Source organism: Mya arenaria, chromosome 9, assembly GCF_026914265.1.
Source record: "Mya arenaria isolate MELC-2E11 chromosome 9, ASM2691426v1".
NCBI classification, from domain to species: Eukaryota; Metazoa; Mollusca; class Bivalvia; order Myida; family Myidae; genus Mya; species Mya arenaria.
Genome location: NC_069130.1, coordinates 7,867,716 through 7,893,542, shown reverse-complemented (window position 1 = coordinate 7,893,542; position 25,827 = coordinate 7,867,716). Strand labels below are relative to the sequence as shown.

The window sequence follows — 25,827 nt, the reverse complement described above, 5'->3', positions numbered from 1 at the left end:
GGGTTTCTCCGAGTTCTCCGGTTTCCCCCACAAACAAAGACAACACTCTCGCGCAACATCGCAGCAACAAGAGTGACATAGCAGAAGTTTAAGTTATAAGTATATTCCATGACCGATAGAGTAAGATTATAAGTATCTATCATGTGTTTCCCGTACGGATTAATAATATCTGTCATGTGTTCCCGTTCCGGATAGAAAAATCCGACCCGAGGGCACCTGCGTTGCCAGGTAACGAGGCTTGCCGAGTTACCGGCTACGCAGCGTGCCCGAGGGTCGGATTTTTCTATCCGGAACGGACACACATGATAGATATTTTTTCTAGCATACCTTAAATTACATTTATTGTGAAGAAAGTATATAAGAAAGCGCGTTTTTGTACATTTCACCAAAAAGCGCGTGCGATGATGTTTACTGACGTCATGACGCGCAGTAATTTGTATTCACTGCATACGTCAATAAGTTTCTTCGCTATCACGTTTTTTAAGGGTTATTTTGTTTTGTTTTTAAGGAATATTTTTGTAAAGTTAATGTTAATGGAACTCATCTATTGAAATAAACTCTGAACAATTGCCGTGCCTTCAACATAAAAAGATAACAAGAAAGATAACTCTTACCTATTTTACTAAGTTGCTTCCCTTGTGTAACGTATATTTTAACGCTAAAATAACAAGACTAGTGCTTTGTAAATTGAATGAAGTAGAAATAACATATTACAATGTTTTAGCGATCGTTGTAAAAATAACTCTTGAACGGTTTTGTATTATCCTTTCAACGCCGCCGACAAGGACTTTAGCACAAATAATACTTTTCTTCCAAAACGGTAAAATCATTTTAAAGCTGCACTCTCACAGATTGAACGTTTTTTTGCAAATCTGCGCTCTGATTATTTGTCAGCAATATTTTGTCATTGGTTTGCAGATATTTACGCAAAAATTTGCTCTTTCCAAGACAAAAAATAAAAAAGTTTTAAAAACGGTAAATCTGTGAGAGTGCAACTATTAACAAAAACACAGATAATAAAAATAAACAATATCTAAATTGTGTTCTTCACAAAAAGCCTTCATTGACAAATGTTTTTTTGTTTTATTTCTAATTCGTTTGAAAAGCTTAGTTATTTATTTTATTGAGAAAAATCAAACGACACAAGATCAGTGCAACCGAATAGACGAAGGCCATGACAGTATACCGACACCGATGTTGATGGTCAGTTTATCACCGCACTGATCAGTTATATGGTCAAATATATGGTCATCTACGCTGACTATCGACTTCAGGACAAAAGAGCAATGACCTGTTTGTTGTTTTGGTCCACAAAGTAGAACATAAAAGTGAATCAACAATACAACGTTTCAGTCCAGATTGGAAGATTTTCTGTGATATAGTGTACCAGGCCCCAATTTCTCGAAACTTCTTAAGTCCCGTATAAAAGGATTGAGCTAAGCTCACTATTTTTGTTTTTTAATAATTTTATAATATCAACTTCTTCTAGATTTTTTTATACCTATGATAGGAATTACCTTCATGATAATCGCAATTAACCATTTGTATTCATCAAAATTCAATTTTAATATGAATTTTGGCTAATTTAAATAAGCTTCTTAAGCCTGTTAAGTATAAGAAGTTTCGAGAAATACTGAACACTGTTAAGGAAATGATAAAGCGTTTAAAGCCGAAATGGGGACTTTACTTTGTGTCTGCCGCGAGTGTACTATGTGTGTTTACTTTGTGTCTGCCGCGAGTGTACTATGTGTGTTTACTTTGTGTCTGCCGCGAGTGTACTATGTGTATTTACTTTGTGTGAAATTTGTATGTGTACGTTGTGTGTATTTTCTATCCATCTATCTAGCTATCATCTGTCTGTCTGTCTGCCTGTCTGCCTGCCTGCCTGCCTGCCAGCCTGCCTGCCTGCCTGCCAGCCTGCCTGTCTTATGAGCATTCTATGTGCACTTTTTGTGTGTTCTATGTGTATATTTTGTGAATTCTACGTGTACTTTATTTTTTATATGTATTATATGTGTACATAATGTGTATTAAATGTGTACATTATTTGAATTATATGTAATTATTTGTGTGTTTGTTGGGCGTATTTGCGTGCGTTTACTTTATGTGTGTCTTAAAGTCTGACGACCAAAAACCGCTTCTTACAACATTTTGCAAACAAGAAAATGTATTTTCAAAATTATTTAAAAAGTAACAAACACACACAAGCAACCGTCCATGATTCCCATGCTCGTACACCAGAGCGGTGATGCTATGCGTACACCATTTAGATTTATCATTACCAAACCTCTGAAGAATGAGAATGATGAATACTAGCTGACAACGCTTTGTCCATTAATTGGACCGCGTCAAAAAAATACCATGACTTTCGTCTGATTTACGTCAATGATATTTTAGGCGAAGATAACAACACAGACATCAAGCCACTTTCCAAGGTTACTAGGTGGCATGAAAAACATTTTCCGTATATTTACCATGACGTTCGTCTGTTTTGCGTCAATTGAGATACGCAACACAGATAGGGTATACATTTTGAACGATTTCCGCGTCGATAACGTCCGTTGTCCCGATCAGAAGATCTTTAATTCTTGCTACATTGCCCGAGGGTAAAACAAACGGACCTTAAATTTCATGGGAGTGGATTTCGTCACGTGAGTGACATAAAACTAAAGCAGCTCTCTCATAGATTATGGCCCATGCAAAGACGATATAGATATCGTATATTACCAGTAAAGTAATGCAATTCAGACAACTGTTCTACACATAGGGCCAAAGCGCTAGTATTCAAAGTAGTTGTTAGGAAAACCTAACACGTTTATAAAGGCCATATTGATATAGATCATATATTAATCTGTAAGGGTATTTCTAGTCTATCAAATTTATACAAAAAGATGATTTCTATATGCTAATGTTCTGCTTGTTTATGCATGGAATATGAATTGTTTCGGAATTCTATATGATAATACTGTTTTAGACGGAAGCTTTCCTTCAACGTAAGAGTAAGCTTTCAATGAACAAAGTCTATGGAGATGAACTAAAAACCCTATTAATTTTAATGCATTATCATATTTAACGCTTTTTACATTAAGGATAAAAACATATGATTTTTGTATAGATGAAAAATAATATTATCCTTCATATATGAGGTTTTCAATGAATAACAACGTGGCCACTAGATAACCCACTTACAATAGCGCTAAAACTTTGCTTATGTTTTTATCTGTGCACAGTAAATTGTCAAAAACCATATAAACTACAATCTCAAAGTTTTTGTTTGTTTTTATCATTAACTTCATGTAGATTTTATATATTTATCTAACATGTAAAACACTGACAGCATAACAGCCTTCACTTTCATTATTCCTTTAAATATCATATCTAAGCTTAAACATAATAAAAGCATCGCTTGTCACTTTAAATCGTACAGTAAGGTAGATATGAATGTATCATGAACTTGTCTGCAAAATCATCGTAGTGTATCACCGCGATGCTGGTATATAAGGTAACATTCGGGCAAGTGTTAAACATCGCCGGCTGCCGTACATGAAGATTTCTTGTTGAGAGTATAGTATATATGGTTGACAGTTTAAGAGATATTAACTCATGAATGAATAGAAGTAAGTGAGATTTCATGAATGTTCATTTGATTTAGATTTTTTCTCTAATTGGTTACAAGTGTTGTATGCATGATCGATGCGTGCTCGTTTGCTTAAAGGGCTTTTTGTACAATTGTTAAACCTTTGACAGGTTCAGTCATAATAATACATTTAAGTTAAAGTCAATTTTAATTGTTACAAATTTAATTTAGCTCGCGGCGACAGTTGCATTTAATTAATTAGAGTTAAAATAAAACACCATCAGTTGCAACTTTTATTGATGACATCGATACGGAGCATTTATGGTTACAAAGCGGAAACCTGACTTATATTGTATTTAGTCGTTGAACAGTCGTTTTCTTAAGATATTGTACTGATGTTGCAAACTGATGCATTCTTAACATTGACAGTACAAACAACCAACTCTCTATTTCAGGCAATATTTTGACAGTCTCTGAGGTCGAATGTCGTTGAATATTTGAAGAAAATCGACGCAATATTTTGACGTATCTTAATAAATTGTGAAAGCCGTTATCTAGGCGTGTTTACATTGAGAGGTCAGCGTGGATCTATGAATGTATTGGCGTTGTTCGCGAGTTATCTTCGGGGATACCCAGTGAGCATATATTAAAAGAAGAGACTTATATGACTTAGGAGGACACCAGAATTTAATTCAGGCAGAGTGAAGTGGTTCGGACAATCTGCAAATATATTTAGTTTGCAATATTGAAAAGTGGTACTGCGTTAACCCGTTAGCAGTGATTACGGACGGACATTAACGGTCAGGAAGTGTTTTAATAAAAGCTAAGGGGTGACCTTGACACCATCATTGTCAGCGGACTATGCACATTGTAGGATCCGATATGCTCACGCTCGTACCTTCAAACGGAATGACGTCCGCCGCACAGACGACGTCGACGATCTCACCAACTATGGGCGGACTTCCGGCTGGGCAGCTTAGTGCCTTTAACTTCGGGGCCCTGCAGGCTGCAAACTTAGGCTGCTTCCAGGGGACTTTTAATGGGTATCCCCTCAGTGCAATCCCAGCTGCGCTTAACGGATACGCATTCACAGGACTCCCGGCGACATGCGGTCTATCTGCGGCCAATGGGTACACGTTTACCGGTATACCAAATGGCATGACTGGCCAAACATTACCTGGAACGCCGACGTCAACAAGCTCTTGCGGCGTTCCTGTATGTAACAGCGGTCCCATGACCGGAATCACTATTAACGGTGTCACCATGGCTCCGCCTACTGCCCTTACGGCACCGGAAATGTACGGACTGCCGTCGACGGCCACGCAACCGAGCACAAAGTCTCCTAGCAGCTCCTCCACGACGTCTTCTGGCCCCGATTCTCCCGGAAGTGGAAACTCAAGCCCGGCTCCACTGACACCAGCGCAATCGTAAGTGACAGCAATTTATAATACATAATCTCATAATATATTATTAGTTTTCCTGACCATACAACACAAATCGTTCATTCATTGATTTGATTACGTAATAGTGGCAATGCTGAAGTGGTCATATCAGATGGATAACACTTAGCAACCAAAATATGAAAGTTGAATACCGACAAGATTTTCATAAAAATACGATGTATAAAAAGTTCAATTTAATTTATTTCCTGATAATTTGTATTTTTTATGCGAATCATGTTAAATTATTAATTTTGACATTGATACTTAAGTATATCAATTATGATACGAAGAACAATCGATCATTCTCGTATCATGCATAAGGTCGTTACGAACTCTCCTATATACGTAGGTTGTGATGGGGTCGAGGTGACTGTACTGAACATACGTTTAACATTACGATACGATGTGAGGATTTGCTGCATTATTGTATTATACCATGATTGAAGGTGGTTTCTTATATAGAAAGCCATTAGGCTCATAATCAAATGTATCAAAGGCAGATAAGATGTACAGAACGTTAACTGAACTACGATATTAAAACACACTAATGTCCTGCATTGACATACGAGAATATATAAAGAAACTGTATATACTACGGAATTTGTCTACATTAACGCTATTAAGTTATTCGATGACTTTATGCTGTTTACCTTAATAATTTGACACATCATCAATGTAGCTGTGATACGCAAAGTACTTCCTCAAAGCTTGGGACGATTGTGCGAATAAAGTAATCTTTAACAAAAATGCTGTTTGAGGTGGTTGGGGGGGGGGGGGTATTCAAAAACCGGCATAGCATTGCTTGCTCGCTATCATTATTGGGCTAGAATACATGTGTATAATATACACGTGATGAGTTTGTACCTGTATTCTTTATACTTGTCATAAACTGGTGCCTATGTCGCGGGCTAAAAGCAAAAATGTTCAAGTGACATTTAATACAGAGCCAGGCAGATCACAAGCTCACTTTTCTATGTAAACTGTTGACTTGCATATCATTCCCAAGTTTTACGTTTATCTCTAGCACTGAGACGTTCTGATTTATTGGTGCTTCATAGCGTTCACAAGCATCCTTTCGATGAACGAAGTTGTCACAATTATACTACTTAATGTATGCAGTATGCTATATTTGTTTGCAGAGGATGTTACTCTATACGAACTTGGTCTTATATTACATTCGCCTTGATTTTAGACAATTTTGATCGTTTCATTTTATTTCAATGTCTATCCGGCTGGTTTTATGTTGCAGTATCGGAGATGGTGAAAGTATCTGTTTGGGTATGGTTATGTATATGGCGGACTCAATACAGGACGGTTGTTATTCAATATATATATCAAACAAACGTTTTGCACCATCTCTGACTAATATTACCACCTGTGGTTCATGCAATACAGTATACAAGTCAAGATTGAAAGTCATTTTTTTTTTAAACCTTTCTAGGAACTGTGTTCTCAGACTGATGCCAAACTCTATTGCATGAAATATGCTTTACTATATTTTACAAATCTTATTACATTAAACCAATCACATATTGTCATTACCAACGACATTTAAGTCCTTGAATAGGCCGTTTATAAACCAATTAAAGTTGATGTTAACTCACCTCAACTCTTTATACATAAAATGATTATTAATTTTAACAGTTCTTCATGTATAACTGACATCATAGTTTACAGAGCATTGTTTCAATTAACCAAATTTCATATATTTTATTGCAAAATCCGCAAAAGTCGACCTATGATGTCATGAATTAACGTAGTTGGACGACCTGTCTCATAAATTACTTGACATGATCATAAAGTGCTGTGTTATATATTACTTGTTTAGTCTTAACTAGCAGTTAATTGATTAAAGGGACACCCTCATGTTTTGGCACCCATTTTCCCCGTGGTAATACATCTGAATAACTCTTATATTATAACTATATAACTCTTTCATACCGAAATTGCAGAAAAAAATACACTTCTTTATTGGGAAATAACAGTCAATGAAAAAATAGAAAACTGACAACAAACACACACGCCCACAAGGACTCACACGCAAACTTAAGGATAACTTCACCTTTAAGCCTTTTGTTGAAAAGCATTACTACCGCTACCCAAAATACAATATTTAAGCATATATATTCAACATCTGTTGAAGGCTTCCTGCCGTCAATATCTTAGTTTTAACACTCTTTATGATTTGCTACGCTTAATTTCGTCATCCAAAAAATGCATTTTACAAAAAGCATGGGCGAGTCTCTTTAATGGCCTAAAGCTTTAATGTTGCCGACAATAAATTCAAAATATATCTTCGTTACGCTCGAAGTCAGTATACGGCAACGTGTGTTTAGTTTTTGTGTCACTTGGTGTCTAGACTTTAAAAATTATGCTTTGGAAATAACAGAGTTAAGATTCACTAGTCAACGGAAAGATAAAATTGATCGTAGGCTGTCAAAGGAGCGAAACTGAGGATGCTGCTCGCTGTAGGACCTGCCTAGCTACAGTAATACGCCTCGACCGAAACTTGTTCTTACATATTATCAGACGTTGCTAATGTGTTTCCGTGTACACCGATAGTCCACCAAAAACAGGGTCTCTCGTGGCCATATAAATACAAGGTTTCCATTAAGAATTTGAAATTATGAAGTATGAACTGCAATGCCCACAAATTGGAAGTTCAAGTCTCTCAAACACCAGAATTTCCAGCATTTTCTCCATTAGTGTACACTTGTTTTGATACGACATGGACATGATGCAAATCATCATGCCGACAACAAAACCCCACCGGGCAATTTAACGATGTGCCATAAGGGCCATTGTGATTTCGCCCTTTTGCAAAGGAACACATACGGGAAGGGACGAATACGCGTAGGAACGAATACGCGAAGGGACGAATACGCGAAGGGACGAAGACAGCAACGTACGTAGGCGAAAGAGCGAAAGGCGCGAAGACACAATGGCCCTAACGGGACATCATAGTATTCGAACAGTTTATTTCAATTCAAGACATAAATTTAACATTGGCATGAGGTTTTAAAGTTTTAGAACTTCCAAACTTTTATCTTCGTAAGTTTTATCCAAATTGTCGGAATGTTACTGTGTTTCAAAGGCTTACATAAGGAGGTTTTAGCCCGTTTCTGGAGAATAATATACTTCCGTACTTCCTTTAACGGAAGCGCTGTATATAGTCTAGTTCCCGCCCAAACCGCAGATAAATAAAACATCAGTGCGAGTGCACTTGTACTGGGACACCATGATAAAAACATTCAAATGACGGCAAACTTTCCTGCATTTTTGTTGATTGGCAGCAGTTCCGCAGTTTGATATTCATGGTTGATAGAGACAGTTTCTTAGAATTATATCTGCGGTTAAAACTTCATTTAAAGTAAATAAATACTTTACTTTTTACAATGGTTGACACATTGCGACGATTAAACCACTGGTTCACTAATCGCATTGACAGATAGCAGAGTGTCCAAAACGTTTATAGCGTACTTATACGTCAGCAGCCAATTGTATAAAACCTTGATAAGTTGTCCACAGGTTATCTATTGGCTAGTTGTCTAATTTAAATTATTTGATTGGTCAATACTCATTATTGCATAAATACTGACCAATCAATGAACATTTTGGCTAACTTTTACCCAAACCAAAGAGTTGTCCAGTAAATTGGCTGCATGTGGTTAAAATGGCTACAAACCATTTGTTGATTTCGGTCTTCTCGAAGACTTGTATGAGAAGCATCAGGGAGCGTTACTTATTATTAGGGTTTATAAAATGAAATCCACAATGACGTTGAAATGTGTGAGGACAATATTGGAACATTGTCTTGATGTATTTGTATAAATATTGATATTTTTTGTTTATTTCTTTACTGTGTGCTCTCGTTGTCATGAATGATGACTCTCAACTATGTCATAATCATACCAACACCTAAAAAGAACTGAATGAGTGACTAGTAACTTAAAACATTCGGGTCGTTCAAAACATCGGTTCCCTCGAGGTGTTGGATCGGTCCACGTCGTCCTCGAGCGATCGCAGTTTTACTGTAATATGTTTTAACTATTACATCAGCATTTTTATAAGTGCATGATTTTACAAGTCTGTGCCACCTAAACCATATATCTATCTATATATCCTTGTCTATGCCAGCATTTTAATCACATGCCAAGATGATTTTGTCCTTTTTAATGTTTTTGTTTCCTGTATGAATAGAAGAATATAGAATGCAAATTGAAAGGCTGCGGTTTTCCTGTGCTCAAAATTATTCATAAAACCGCGACCTAAAAAACTGATGTTGTCAGAACTGTCAGCAAAATGAGAGGTAAATTTATGATTTGTATTAATCACCAACTTTTTATCATCAAACTAGCTTATCCGGTGTTTAATTCTTAAACATTATACCTTACCGGAAACCAGACAGCCGTATCGTATGTAGTAATTTCAATATTTCTGATATTCTATGTGAAGGTCTTCTGCTAATGCATCCGCTGTAAACCTAAAACACGGAAATCACTCCCCGGTTCATTCATAATTTATAAACTGGTATCGTATTTCATTGATTACAAAACTCATATGTTGTATAGTTAACTATTAAAGTACTGATTTAATTATTACTCTAGGTCATGAAATATTATGTATCACAAGTATACACCTCTTATTTCCGCTCCTGTAAATATCCATCCACACAAATGTGACCTTGACCATCAGAGCCGTTTAAAGTTTCATTATGTTCGTGTCGTATTGTTATGAAACATATATAAACGATTGTCATTATGTTTTATATTTATTGAAATGCAATAGATTGTTTTAACTGGCCATTTTTTGTTTTCCCGGAGAAAATGGGGATTAGATATTTCTATTTCCATTTTGAGCGTTTATTCAACAATATTTGATTTCCATTACTTACTTGCGCAATTTGTCCTGACTCAAACACTTCAATAGGTTGCGCTTTATTGTATTTTAATGGAGTATATATACCATATTATAAATAGTTGGCCAATAATACAATGAAAACTACAGGGGCATGCCCAGTAGTCACCCATTCAAATATAAACATTGACACACACACATGACAAACGACTTCACTTATCTTTGAACGAAACTTTTATCTTTTAATATTGTATCTTGCTGGAAGTGTTAACTCTAATTTTTGGTACTAATTTTCAATTTATAAAATCACAGTTTTCTATGCAATGTACCTTAATGAAATCAGCTATTTAAGCTAAAGAAAATTTTCGATAAATCGGGGCCAGATATGCATTTATACAACATTTTAAACGATTTCATTTGTGCTATGAATATCATGCAACGCAGTAAGAATGTTGACCTAACAGACGACGTGTAAATCTTGCAACATCTTAATTATGCTTGTCTTAGCAGTTAATCAAGCCACATATGAACATCCAGTGCCTATTAGTATGCTAATTATAATCAAATTGTGGCCCAAATTATACAGTCTGCCATGATTAAATGTCATTTGTGAGGTACGACCCCTGCAAATCATTTGAAATACTTTATGATTTAAGTCGTAATGAAATCGCTTCTAAGTATCAATTATTTATACAGCGTTGTTTCTTTATAATGCTAAATCCCAGTATACTGTCAATGTATCCATTTTCTTATTACAAGAGCCTTTTGTTTATACCAAAGTTACTACTGAATGAAAAAACTTGAACTGCGCATAAATGCTCGTTGTCGGATGTGCTACACCTGTATCACCGTTACGAAGAACAATACATTCACTGTAGCATACATTCTCGTCATTGCACATACGTTAGACGTAAGGGTCTCTGTGCCTGTCACATACTAACGTCAACGTTAAAGCACTTCCGTATACAAATACGTACAAAGTTAGAATACTTGTAAGGCGTACCAAGTTGATCAAAAGTTACAATATGCCCAGTGACCTGTTAGATATAGCTACAGCTGTGTATGTACTTATAGTTGCTACTGTGTTATAAAGTAAAGCTATAGCTATATATTTACAGCTGAAGCTATATATTTACAGCTGAAGCTATATATTTACAGCTGTAGCTATATATTTACTGCTGAAGCTATATATTTACAGCTGAAGCTATATATTTACTGCTGTAGCTATATATTTACAGCTGTAGCTATATATTTACAGCTGAAGCTATATATTTACAGCTGTAGCTATATATTTACAGCTGAAGCTATATATTTACAGCTGAAGCTATATATTTACAGCTGAAGCTATAAATTTACTGCTGAAGCTATATATTTACAGCTGAAGCTATATATTTACAGCTGTAGCTATAAATTTACTGCTGAAGCTATATATTTACAGCTGAAGCTATATATTTACAGCTGAAGCCATATATTTACAGCTGAAGCTATATATTTACAGCTGTAGCTATATATTTACAGCTGAAGCTATATATTTACAGCTGTAGCTATATATTTACAGCTGTAGCTATGTATATTTACAGCTGTAGCTCTATATTTACAGCTGAAGCTATATATTTACAACTGAAACCATGTATTTACAGCTGTTGTTATATGTTTAAAGCTGTAGCTGTATTTACAGCTGCTGTTATACGTTGGGAGTTATTGTTGTTGAACATTTTAGCCAGTTGATAAGCCCAACATGTAAGTCTCATCGCTTGGCAAAATGGACATTTTGAAGAAATACACAATGCGACATACTACTCGTAAACAACGTTGAAATTTATCATACACATTGTAGATAAGTTAATGATTTGGCATGCGAAACTATGGAGATACACTTAAATTGAAAGGCGTTTATAAATATGAGCGAACAATGCTTAGCTGGTTACAAGACTGACACATTTCTGAACTTCCGTCCTTGGTCAGGCGCCTCTGAATCATGTTATACATCGAAAACGTAAAGGTTAACACGTGTATTTCCCCGGAATAGGCTCGAAAACATGTATCAGAGGGCTTACAACATCTGTCCGCGGTCCGTTCACCATCAAAACAAGGCTCAGGACAGTAAACATCCCGGTCAAATACCGAACAATAACGTCCACAGTTGTTTGAATTATAAACATTTGGCCTATTGTTAACGTCATTCTTGTTAATTTACAAATCTGTACTCGTCTAGAACATTTAAGTGCACATCTGTGATCTGCAGTATCTCTTAGGTTCCAGATATCTGTGTCAGATGTTTCTGCTTTAGTTGAAGGTTAGTTTTAGCTAAACACATTATTCAATTGTTCACCATTTAAATTTTAAAAACGAAGTTGTTAACAACGCTGTTAACTTTATCAAAGTATTGAACAACCGTCGACTTACTCTTCAATGTATTCGATTTCACTAAGCGTGCATTGCATTGAGCTATAATTGGCAAGAATGTTCAATCTGTATGCTTTTTTAAACTTAGTATCATTGGAAGGGATATTGGTTGATTATAACCAATATGGAAAATGAATGAATAAAGCTGCAAAATATGTAAAGTTATTGGTGTTTGTGTTTTTGTTCTTCAGTTCAACTGAAAACAAACGTGAAATGGCATATATTGCAATCTTTCAATGCCAAAGGGCGTATTTTGTTACTTATTTCCGATACACGTTTTTGAGTATTTTTTTCCTACACATAAATCGCTTCAAATGGTACCAATATTTGCAACGCCTCAAAACTATCTTTCACACAGAACTGTCCGTTCATGAGAAGTTCCATGCTCTTAAATATGTCGCGTCTAAGCATTAGAACAGACATGCGCTCAGACAAGCGACCAGTCAGACAATGGAATGTATGTACAATTCTTTTTTGACTTACTTCCTGCATTTTGTATATTTATGAAGACAATTAATACTATATTTAGCATTCCTCTCCATCAAGACAGATTTATAACTTATTTTAACATGTGTTATCCGTTGCATTTAATCCTTGCTTTATTTCAAATTTATGTGGCGCTTTTGACGCTTAACAAACTGTTTAAGCCCGGTTCCGTATTCGCTCACAATTTGAGTCAGAGGTTCAGACTTACAATCTGAAAAGAGATTTTTTAATTATCATAAATTATCTTTAATATTGTCAATTATTTACATAAATGTTAAACATGGTATCTGCAAGTTTAATGGCCAGTTAAACTAGTATTGCTCTTCTAATAACAATTAAACATTAAAAGGAAGACGTTCAGATTTGAGTCTCGGGTTTAAACTCAGACTCAAGTTCCAATGAAAACGGACCGTGTAATGTAAGGAGTATGAGCGAGAAGGCTGTATCTGCTTCATTATTTCATTTCCCTTAAAACTCTTTGGCTTTTACCGATCGTAATTCTGCATTGATAAATACGACATGAGTTTACGTGGGGTTTCAACCAGATTTGGTCGACTCAACCTCACACTGACCATGTTGATTGCATGCTAATATAAGTAACGGGGCTAGTAGCAGACCCGCTATGGGATATACTGGGCGCAGGAAATCATATTCGGATTCGAGCGAAAATTGACAATGGCGTTGCGCCATTTATGTTGAAGGCGCAATATTTGCTAGTATGGTCATGTTGATTGCTAGTATGGTCATGCTGTTTGTTGACTGTTATGCACCAGTCAATTGTAACCACGGCCCCCATGTCCGGGGGTATACCGGGGATAGCCGGGGAAATGGGCCGTGTTTTTACCTTCCAGGTGGCCGCGCAGTGCCGGGTGAATGCGGTGGGTTTGTCTTTGAGCCAAAACTAGCGAGAAATGGACCTTATTTAGGGAATCTGGTGGGAATTTTACCAGCAGTTGGTCCCCGCAGGACGGGGATTTTAACCGGGCTTGGCTAGACCAAAAGACAAAGTCCCCGCTATTCCCCGGACCTGGGGGCCGTGGTTACAATTTACTGGTGCATTATGACCATGTTTAATGCTATGCTGATACTGATGGTTTTTTTTCCTCATACGTAATACAGCTAAAATGACAAAAAAGGTTCAAGGTGAAAGCTCATGCAACCGTCTGTTTGTGAGTAAGTGGTGTTTATGTAATACGTAATGCCATTTTTCATTAACTCGCGAAAAGAACTGAGACTGGCATATTTAACGTCATAAATCAAACTGATGGTGTAGAATGTATTGCTTAGACAAATGGTGCCTGTCAAAAGTCGTGTACCTTTTTAGCAGATATGTATATTGTTTACTGAAAGGATGCTATTAATTTAATACAAGAGAGGTTTTGTTTTCAGTCCTGTATATACCACAATGTGAAGGCCAGACTGAGTTGTTGGTTGGATGTTTAAATAAGTAGATTTCAAGCCATTTTGTCATCGAATGGTTGCATACGGTCAAGTTTGTCTAGAACCTAGCAGCATTTATTGTTTGGGGTTGTCTGTAGGGTCGAGTGATACGTACGATCAGTTGGAACCCTTTGCTTCTATTATTTTATTTCACAGCAACATGTGAAAGATGCTCTTAAACCACTCACAACATGGCCATGACTTGCTACTACACAACTTTAAAAGATTCAAGATTCAAACAAGTTTATATTGGCCAGATGAACATTCTAACATATCTACGAGCACAAACTATGTGTTTGTTTTGGAATTGAATGGACTCTGGATGGACTCTGGTCATTCTTTTGACCGCTTGACCACCAAACTACAACACCAACGCCTGAAATTAGTCTTACATCTGAATACTCCATACACGGTCAATTAATACGCAATTGTATTACAGAGGCTATTGATAACTTGTCTGAAAAGATATATTTCTTGAACAAACTGCCTTACTTTAGTTTGCTTGGTCAATGGGTCTGCCCTTGTAGTTCTATTTGAAGGACAAAACAATTTCGCTTTTGATATCGTCCTGACTCTGAAAGGTTGAATGGTCTGTGATATGGAATGCCCCGATATCTGGACTTGAGAGGCACCAGTGGTTTGCCCCAATGTGTCAAAGTAGTTGTCCCCACTGGTCATCCTGTGGTCATCCCGCTTATCAAGGGACACTTAAGATCTACCTTGGCGTTAACCGTAATGTTAGCACATCGGGATACCACAATGAGATTAAGAAACTTTGATGGCAAAAGTGTGAGCGAGATGGACAGCTATAGGTACTCAATCGTAACAACTCGGTTATCTCCGGCAAGCTTCGGGATAGACATATATATCGAATAATGGCCGACGTGTTGCTAGTGTTTGTTCACAATTGCAAATAAAATAAATTTATTTCAATAAAGTTTTAAAAAGAAATCGTTAAAAACATTCAATAGGTAGGTGAGTCACTTTTTGGATGCACAACATTTATAAGTGCAGTAATCAAAATCAAAATAAATAAAGAAAAAAATGACGATAATATTTAAAAGAAAGATAACGATACAATAAAAATGACTGCACGTTAACAATGGACGCCTGTACATACTCATGGATTTAATGTCAGGACAAGTAGTTCATGATTTATCTTGTCAAGTATGCCAATAATCCCCGTCTTAGAGGAACCTTCATGATAATCCTGCCTTTCCAAAACAGGGATAAAATTAATATCGCGGTTCAACAGGGAGATAAAATAGTAAAGCTTCCCGTTGTGTTTGGTCGATAGAGTCAATATACATCCAATATATATCCAATATATATCCAATAATGTATGGGGAACAACAGGGCCAAAAATTTACTTACATCTTTCTTTGTCTTTAGGGCATTATCACCAAAAACAAAACCAAAACGACCCTAAACTTTGAACTACTCAAAGCGACAATCCTTGCTCCCAGGTTTGCTTAAACTTAACATCCAACGCCTCGTGGAGGTCGAATTCATGCTTTACCATAGGTTTTACTTTATTGTAATTTTATGATAATTGTTTGCAAATCAATAGTTGATTTTTTAACTTTATTGATAAATTGATGGATTGGAAACTCGACAATCTGAAAATCGATAATTATTACAAACAACGTCTGAACGTTTTTAATAATTCAGAGATACATATTATACGTTATTTATCAAGTGTAACTACCCGACTTGCTATCATAACTGCATTAGCGACCTTGTTATGTGCAGAGTGATGAAAGGATGTCTCGACCATATAACTCGAGATAAGCTCGTCCCAATTCCACAACTTCTTGTCCGTCGTGACCCCAAAATGTTGACCAACTTTATGAGTTGAACGCATTTTTGTTTTTAATATCATATTTAGGATTTATATATAAACGCATTAAAAAGGTAAATCCTACGTTAAGTGCTGGATCAAACACGATTCTGAGACTGTATGATTTGAAGGAGCCAGTATAATTAGTCAAACTATGTTACAGCCGAAACCGGTTGGCTCGAACTCGCTTAGCTCGAATTCCTCGTTGGCTCGAACATAATGGACCGATTTCTTTATATTGAAGGTAAGCACTCCGCTTGGTCTAATTTTTTTCGAGGCTCGATGTATTTTCGCGGGTCCGTGGGAGTTCGAGCGAACGGAGTTCGACTGTATAACATAACATCAGACAACGCATACAGTTTAATTGACCGTCGATGTGAAGCTAAAGCTATCAATTAAGACAAATCCAACTGAATGCCAGGTCGATATTCTTAGAGCAGAATGGATAGAGGGCATACCATAGTCTAGATAAAACATGACATTGTTGAAACAAATCGAGGCGGAATGTTTCGGTTGCTGTCATTAAAAATATACACCGTTGTTTTCCACAGAGGTTCCGTGCAAATTTGCCTTGTTAAAGCGTTTGATACGGGCAATCAGAGTTTGTATATCGATGTCTTAACTTTCAGTTTGAGATAACAAAGCTGTCGATAATCGTACAAACATTGCCACTCGTTTGGATTGATTGTAGTGCTAGGGGTGTAGGTGCATACGGCACGGAAATCGTTATTATTGAGGTCGAAATCAAACGAAACAGACTTGGTAAAAACAGTTTTAAGGTATTTATTGGACGTGAAATATTGAAAATTAAGAAATTTCACGTCCGATTAAAGTTAGAAAAAGAACAAAAATTGAAACTGCCTAAACCTTTTCTGTAATATATTTTCGGTTATTTATTTTACGTTTAGTAATAGGTAGGAAACTTCTATTTCATATGATACAAACATTATAAAAATTATGGGTTCACAAGCCATGAACGTTTAACATGATCGTGAATGGTTTGATGTAATGAAAAACGCAAGTGTAAATCGGATGCCTTAACAATCATTGCATACATGTCCATCATTGATACACATACGATTGCATTTTAAACTGTCAATACACCAGCGATATTGTACAGCATTGAAGACCCTCAATATATTTTGCATTCTGATAAGCCCCAAAAATGGCTTGGTTAGGGTAACATCATTTTTAAAAACAGGTAGGGTAGGTAGCAATCTTCTGTATACAGCTTTAAAACTGACTATAAAAGCGGTAGGGTCAGGGCGTATTTCGTAGGTAGGGTCGGGTAACTCGAACCAAATGATTTTTTAGGCCTAAGTACTAAATAGACACCGATTTTCGCCTTTAAATGTCTTGTTGATTATTTTGTTTGACATGCACAATTATAAGAGTGTTTCTAGTTCCCAAAGTGAAATGCATTGTTTGTTGTGGTTTGAAAAACTAACTGATTCTTATGTCTTTCACAAAGGTTAATAATTGGAGACGCCCCGCCATGTCAAGGTAACGAGTGGCACGTGTTAAACATGCAGTATCTTTGTGCGTTCGCATTCTGACATGGAAATATATAAGTACAGGTATTTAAATTGCAAATGCACGCCCCTCTAACAGCCCACTGAAGCTCAATTAAATAACGACGATTTGCCATGCTCCAATTATAAAGGACGGTTAATAACAGATAGAAGAGATATCTTTTATAGCGGTAGATTGTTTAAAATGCCGCCAATTCTACAGGTTAGGGTCTTCAACCCGTTAAAGTTATATTCCATGTCCTAGACGTTTCATGTATGTTGTTCTCCAGTTTAATGACACACAGCTGAAGTATATGTGTTAACAACTGTCTTGGACGTGGTCATCATAAAACTTCACAGGCGCCCTGCATGTCATCGACGACCGTAAGACATCAACTCGTAAGCGCAAGAATTTCAGTTGAATAATATGTGAATATCAGAAATAGATAAACATCTCAATTTGTAATTCTAGATAATTAAATATTAAAACATGTTTAATTACAACCGTGAAGAAAAAAGCTTTGAAAAATAAATCGTTCGATGCGCTGTTTGCTTTTCGTATAAAGTAGGTGTGTAAAAGGATTTGGACTGAGGATTTTGAATATTTAAGATTGTATTTGTCTGAACGTTATTTATGTTTCTTGTATGTCTGAAGATGACATATCAGTTTGTACAGTCCTCAGGTAAAGCTTGATATAAATGATTTGTACAAAACCGCTCGAGGAGGCAAAATATATGATATCAAGAATTCTTGACCTGAATATAGTACCATTAACATGTCATTGTCTTACTATTTTTAGACATTTTGAGTTATTTTTAGCAGTTTTTAATATGTATTTAATGCATATCATTCGAATGGTTAACTGACCTTAAACAGACAAGCCGTTATTGTAGTATATAGTCTGTACGCTGACTTGGTCATTGGGTCATTTGCTTCACATCTGTCTGCTTAAGACGAGTGTATTTACTATTTATATATCAGAAAGAATACAAATATTTTTATTTCATGTACAGTTGGTTCAAATGTACTTACAGACGTTGCTCTTGTCAGTGATTAGACGAAAACCGAAAAGTACTCTAAGTACATATCAAACATGTAGAAGCATCGTCTATCAAATTAACGTTCAAGAACTTACATTATAAGTAAACAGCCTACCCATCTGCACTTGTTTTTACGAACGGCACAAAGATGAATAGGTCACGAAAAAGATTCAATAGAAGCGAGAACATTTCTACATGTATATTATTTCTAGAATGAATTCATAGTTGGCGATCCTTATGATTTCTGGTCAATATAAACACATGGTCAGTCCGGTACAGCCTAAGGGCTTTCATTTCACAGTTGATTTTCGTTGTCCATCTTCTTGACCACTGGATCTGGAAATGGCCAGTTTTTACCGGTTTAAACTGGTCTAACAAGTGAACAAAGGTTGGTTTTTGTTTTTAACGGTCGGTAAGCAGGGCAGAATTATAAAACAATAGGTCGAGCAACAATGGTCACAGAGAATGTGTCAGAGAATCTAGGCCTCCATGTCAATAAAATAATTCATCTGTCACACATGTAATTGGCTTATTAATTCTTCTTCTTCTTCTTCTTCTTTTTCTTCTTCTTCTTCTTCTTCTTATTCTTCTTCTTCTTCTTCTTCTTCTTCTTCTTCCTACGGAACACTAATTGTAACGAAAATGCAATGTCTCATCGCCATCCGCTGTGCTTGATGGAGTTCATATTAATCGCCATCATTAGAATCATAAGCAAATTTGAGCGTTATTAGCAAGAGTGTCATATTTGAAGAATAAAAACCCCGAGTCACAGAACATATCTTGCTCATTTTTAGCCCAACAGTATGGGTTAAAACGTGACAGAACATTTATCATATGCACCGTAACAATATGAACGGTAACGTCAACTGGTTATGACAGCGTTTGACGCATGTAAAGTTAACGTATTTTTTAAGTACTTTACATACGAGGTCTTTTGTTGCACATTTTGCATACAAACATTCCATATGTATTGTTACACGGTAAGCTACCACATGATGGAGATGCAACATGCTATATCTTGTCACAGTGAGTGTTCACTCCAGAACATTCATTTCGTCTGTATAAAAAAAATAAAGAAGCAGAACTTGAACGCTCTGTGTTCGTTACGATCACGGGCTCCCCCATGCATCCCCGCAATCCGCGTGTGATGATTTTTAAAAAGATAAGTTATTGATCAGTAATACGAAAGTTAAGTGTGGCGAAGATTTGAAACTTGTCGTACTTCATTTCACCCCGGTAGACAATGTTTTCATTTCATTTTTAAAGCTGCATTCTCACAAATAAACCATTTTTACAACTTTTTTTTTTTTTTGTCTTGGAATGAGCAAATTTGTGCGTAAATATCAGTAAACCAGTGATATAAGACTGCTGACAAAAGACCAGATGGCAATTTTCATATTTCCATTCGAAAATTAATGTTCTATGGCAAAAAGCGTTACTAACAGAAAAATGCATAAAACCTCAATTTTTGAACTTAAATATAAAAACCTGCGATATAATTTTGTCAGCAATCTTATATGACTGGTTTCCATGCATTTTCGCATAAAGTGGCTCGTTCCAAAACAAAAAACAATTGTCAATACGTTCAATCTGTGAGAGTGCAGCTTTAACGCGTTAAGTACTGTATATCCTTTTGTTGAATACATAGAATCTTATTACGAAGGACATGGTCTTTTGAAAACGACGACCTACATAAGACACAGGAAGACAATATACACGGTCAATGTCAGTACTGGCGAACATTATGACAAGATCGTATTGTTATAAAAACAGTTTTTTTGTTTATCATGAATTGAAGTCATGTTCATAACTGGGGCACAGCGGAAAGGTGATGATATATGATATAGTATGTTTGTTATAGTTACCGGTTATGGTAATATTGTGACGGTTCGTTCACCGGATAACTTACAGCCTTACAGGGCGCACTTCCGGTGATTTATTTAAATAATTATATTAGATTTTGTTTAAAGATTATACAGAACATCCTCTCCATTTTGTAGAACATAATTATCATATACGTTTTATCATTTTTTACATAAATCGACGTTATGTAATTTGCTAAATTCGCAAAATGTCCGTAACTTGAAAAGGAAAAATGCAGCTGTTATTAGCCTAACCTTAGAACTATCAGAATGCTTGAGTGAGTTGAAGTTAATTAAAACATACAGCGTCCCCGTGACACAGAAATCCATTGTTCATTTCGCTTATTCTAATTAGTGTCTACGATGTCGACTTTGGAAGTTATTGTAAGCGTTTTTCTAGTTAATGTATAACTTATATATATATATGCATCATGTAGCGAAATTGAGAAGACACAAGTTTAATAACAAAGGGAAACAACCCCTGATCTGTTTTAGTGGCATGTGTTCATTGTATTACTTCCCTTTAACATTCACCAGCGCATCCCTCCTTCCCTCTTATAAGAGAAAACTACGCCTTAAGGCTTACGCAATTCTGTTGAAAACTTCATGTTAAGCCAGAATCCATGCAATGCATCGTTGGCAACCCAGGTACTTTCTTCCGTTACACTTCGTAGCTTAGTATATATCGGGGGTATCCGACGATAATGCTATTACGCAAAATTCAAAACTATTTAGGAGATTATATTTGAAAAGACAATTGATATTTGCTAGTCATATGCAACATGGACTTTTTTACGTTTGGGAATCTCGGTCAGTGTTGTAAGGAGCCAACTCTGGGACCATTTGCCTCTAAACATTTATATGCATGTTATTATATATTATGTCTTACTACTTAGTATGCCTCTACATTTGAATTGTATTATTTCAACTTCATGGTCATAAAATACATTAATTTAACTAAATTGATACTCACTAATCAGTTACCACACATGAAGAACTGTGATTACCTGTCAGTGTCATCATTTAGATATAATCAAACGTTCGATATTTTAAAGCATCCATAGGCGGTCAGGGAAGAAGACGTTATAACCGCTGAAAAACATCGCTTGAGCAAACAAATCAAACGCACCGCCTTTATTGTCTAACCAGATCGATTAGGGTATATAAACAGGGTCTGTTTATATAGGCAGTCAATATTGAAGTCCGGACAAAACACTTGAAACGGCTGGTAAATCGTTCATGACTGACACAGCTACCCCTGTGTACACATACGGAGTATTTGAGTTTTCTCTTTGAAGAAAAAAAATCTTGTTTAATGTTTTATTTTCTTACCCAAGTGGTTACAAGTTTTGACACTGTAGGTCTTCTGTTCACCGCATACTTCCATGTCAAAACGAACCCCAGACAGTGTTCCATAACATTGAAAATGAAAGCCGTATAACCAACATAACATTGCAAGACCATGTCAACGATTTCGCTTCATTCATGTTATATAATTGGTACTGTCCAGGACGGAAACGATGACACATTTTATTTTATACCGTATAGTAGATTGTTCTCATTGTTTGAGTTTGTACATTCATTTATTCTCATATCAGAACGGGAATCAGTAGGCAGAGCTCTTGCCGCGTAAAGAGTAGTGTGTGGATGTATTACATGGTGTTTCAATATATGCATGCTGTTTATTGAACGCTGTCTTTGAAAATGTGGTTAAAACAGTCGGTTCACCCATCATCCCAGCTCGTGTTGAAAAGCGTATTAATCGGCCGATCGCTCAAAACTTCCATAAAGTAGTTAACGCTGTGAACTGCACCGTTGTTAACTTCAAAAGGTGAACAAGTTTGTGATATGCTCATATATCTAAACATACAAGGTTCAGCTGAAGTTATGTAGCAGTAACTATTTTAAAATAAACAACGATCGTTGTAACAATGTGTTTTACTTAAATAAAGTTCCGTCGTACAATCGGCCCATTTATAATGTACACAGTAACACCAATATCGTTAATAAGTTGTGTATTATACAAGAAAACCCAATGAAAAAGGGGCTCGCCAAAACATACGTTCGAATACTGGCATTAAGTGTAAATATGTCATCCACAGTAAATGTCAGTACAATTAATACATGTAGTCAAAATGCCAGTTGAGACACCCGGTATCAATGTTGAACAGAAACAAGTCAACTCAAAAAATGATATTCGTCAAGACAAAAACGTCGGTTGAATTTTATGACCGTGATTGAACATGAAGGGATGTTTTCGTATAGTAACGCAACATGATTCTGACCCAAGACTTTTAGAGCTATAACATACAATAATGGCGTATGCCCCTACCTCTAATGAGAATCATGCTGTGAAAATGGAAAAAGAACTATGGTCCAAGAACGATGGGAACCCTTCGCATTACTTCTGCAGATAAGAAAAGTAATTTCAACTCTCCAAATCTCAACGCGTGAGGTAAATCCAAAACAAATAGGTAAAAAAAACCCTGGTATTGATCAACCAACAATTGACAGGGGGAGAATTTTAATGATGTAATTTGGAAAGAAAATGAGTTTTCATATTTAGTTAAGTTTCACAAAGGATTGTTAGTACTTAATTCTGGTGGCTAGCGACAATCAAGGTTTCTCGTTATCTTTGTAAACATTTGCTTTCCTCAAACAAAATGAATTCCCTTAAGTGGATGACAGTTCAAACATTTACTTACGTTCTATTCTTATTTAATTGTAATCGTTAGTTACATTTATATTGGTAATTGACATGATTTAGTTTTAATATAAAATGGTTACTGTCTTCGAGCAGAAGTATAGCCTGTTCCTTTCATCCCCATAATCTGAGGGGCAATCGTAACAACTCGGCCATTTCCGGCAAACATCGGTATAGCTGGATAATGACCGAGGTGTTCCGATTGAATCTGAGATTTTAATAATGATTGCTTTCAATGGTAAATTGAATTTATTTAAGTGTCACTCTATTATTATTTTGCTACATATATGAATGAATTCAACTTTAGACAGTATTAAAGTCTCAATGTAAAACAAAAACAATGATTCCCATTTGTGAAGTTTAAACAGAATTCAGATTATTGAAGTAACTGTTAAATTCTTTAAATAAAACGGTCCCCTGAACCCTATATGAACAACTCATCATCACATAACAATGTAAAAGATTGATAATTGTCAAGTTTTAAACAAGATAGTATTAAGTTTTAATTATTTTTATATGCCGATAGTTTTGTCACAAAATTGTCAGCATTTTCCGAAATGTGCAAGTGACTTGCTTCCCTTGGCGATGTTGTACGCGCTTTAGTTTCTTCCCTTGGTACTGGGAAGAAGCTGATAGGAAATTCTCACGTTTTCACACATTGATGCATGGCTTATCAGCTATGTAATGAGTGTCTTTCTTGTTTTACTGCATTCAAGGCACCCACGTACATGAATATAGGTCCACCTATAATATTATACTTCCTTCAATAAGGAGTGGTTAGAGACTTGTGCGAAACAAGTGATCATGCTAGTTTAAACTTAATTGTGAAACATGCCATAACAACATCATACTAATCATTCTCGTTGGCATGTTCTGACGCGAGAGATTGCCTACGTGGCCATGTGAAGCCGGAGTACCCGGAGGAAACCCATTCGTCCGGGTATGAGTGACATGTCGCTTAAATTACATACATGTATATAGTTTGATTGTGGAAACCTCCAACTTTTCTCTAGCAATTCGTGTGCAGATGTAAGTTATGTAGCTGACTGTTTACAACCAACTTTAACTGTGTTTGTTGTTGCATGTTAGTAAAGTGGGTTTTGCTCAAGTTCACCAAACCCCTTCATGAATGTTAAAACCACAACATAATATTAATTGTTGTGTTCTTTTTCTATAAAACATGTTTGTCTGGTAAAAAAAACACAAGCTAATGAAGGACTTGAATCTGGTCTCAATATAAGACACCATTAAGAACAAAAACATACCAACTGCGTATAAATAAAGATGCACAATGTCGTCTGAAAATACGTCTATACCAACCGGGGAACCTCGGTCATTTTCAATAAAAAAAAACTTATATGTGTATATTTATTCATGGTTTACAATGTCATAAGTATTTACTCTGCAAGTAGATCGCGTAGTAATTTCAACTCCAAAGTTTATTGTAAGGATTTTACAGTTATGGATTAATTATTAATGCAATAATATACTTCATTTGGGAATCAATTTTAACTTTTTAAAAAGGATACACGTTAAAACACTACAATTGAATGATATTAGTGTTACAAAGTGTACGAACTACTTCTACTAATGCATTGGCTTGCATCTGATGTTGTTTTAGATGACAGACCGAGGTGTTCTGATTGACGTATATACATCCATAAATAAACGCCATTTGCTTTAATATTTTCATGGTCATGAAGACTGGCCATTCTAGATGTAAATGTTGACTGTTCAAGATTGTTATCCGTCTCATTCATTCATAGCAGCATCCTCCTCCTCATTAATATTCCACAATCAGCTGCATCTACCGTCGTCTTATCATCAGCGTTTACTTCTTATGATAATTTATGATGTAAAATTGATAAACACCATATTTACATATTTATACAGCTAAGTTGACATCCAGACATGTTTTTGGCTATCTTTATTTAAACATAAAAATACGGTGCGGTTATTCGAATATATAGTTGACCTGTTAGAGAATATAGGGCGTTACTGTGTCGATCTGATTTGAATAATTAGATTGCGAAATTTAGAGTTTTGTATGCAACTGTCTCTTTTGAGGACAAAATCTATAAGAAACTAATGCGTTGCAAAATTCTTGTATTCCGTTTCGGCATTACATTTTTATCTTTGCAGCGGATCACGCATCTACAGTGTACAATTAAATACACTGATTGCATTTACATTCGAATACGGCCTTATGTCCTACAACTATTGTAAACATAAATATTACAATTTTGTACAGTTCAGTTTCACCCTTCAAATGTTGTTACCAATAATTGTATATGTATATCATGATTATCTCCAGCGATGAAGGAAATAAATATGTTGTGTCGAGTTAAGTTAAGTTGAGTTAATTGCTCGTTCAACATTCATTATAAGATTTTATAAGATATTGAAAACATATCCAAAACAGAACAAAAGTTATATAAGCAACTTGTAGCAGTAGCAGCAGCAGCAGCAGCAGCAGCAGCAACAACAACGACAACAACAATAACAACAATAACAACAACAACAGCAACAACAGCTACCTCAACGTCATTAAAAAAATAAAACAAAAAATATCAGCATTTGTAAAGAATTCCATACGATGTACATGTATGCGTTAAGATTGTGAATCAAAGTTGTTTTTGTTGTTTGAAAGGGGCACAGTCT

General features: G+C 35.9%; 1 protein-coding gene across 1 annotated transcript in view; it reads left to right on the top strand.

Moving 5' to 3' along the window:
- Positions 1–3,534: 3,534 nt before the first annotated feature.
- Positions 3,535–25,827, top strand: part of LOC128202764 (receptor-transporting protein 3-like) — a 42,081-nt gene continuing 19,788 nt past the window's right edge. The window contains exons 1-2 of the mRNA XM_052903897.1: positions 3,535–3,617; positions 4,033–5,004. Coding sequence (XP_052759857.1) covers positions 4,439–5,004 — 566 coding nt within the window. The 5' untranslated portion in view covers positions 3,535–3,617; positions 4,033–4,438. The remainder of the gene's footprint in view (positions 3,618–4,032; positions 5,005–25,827) is intronic.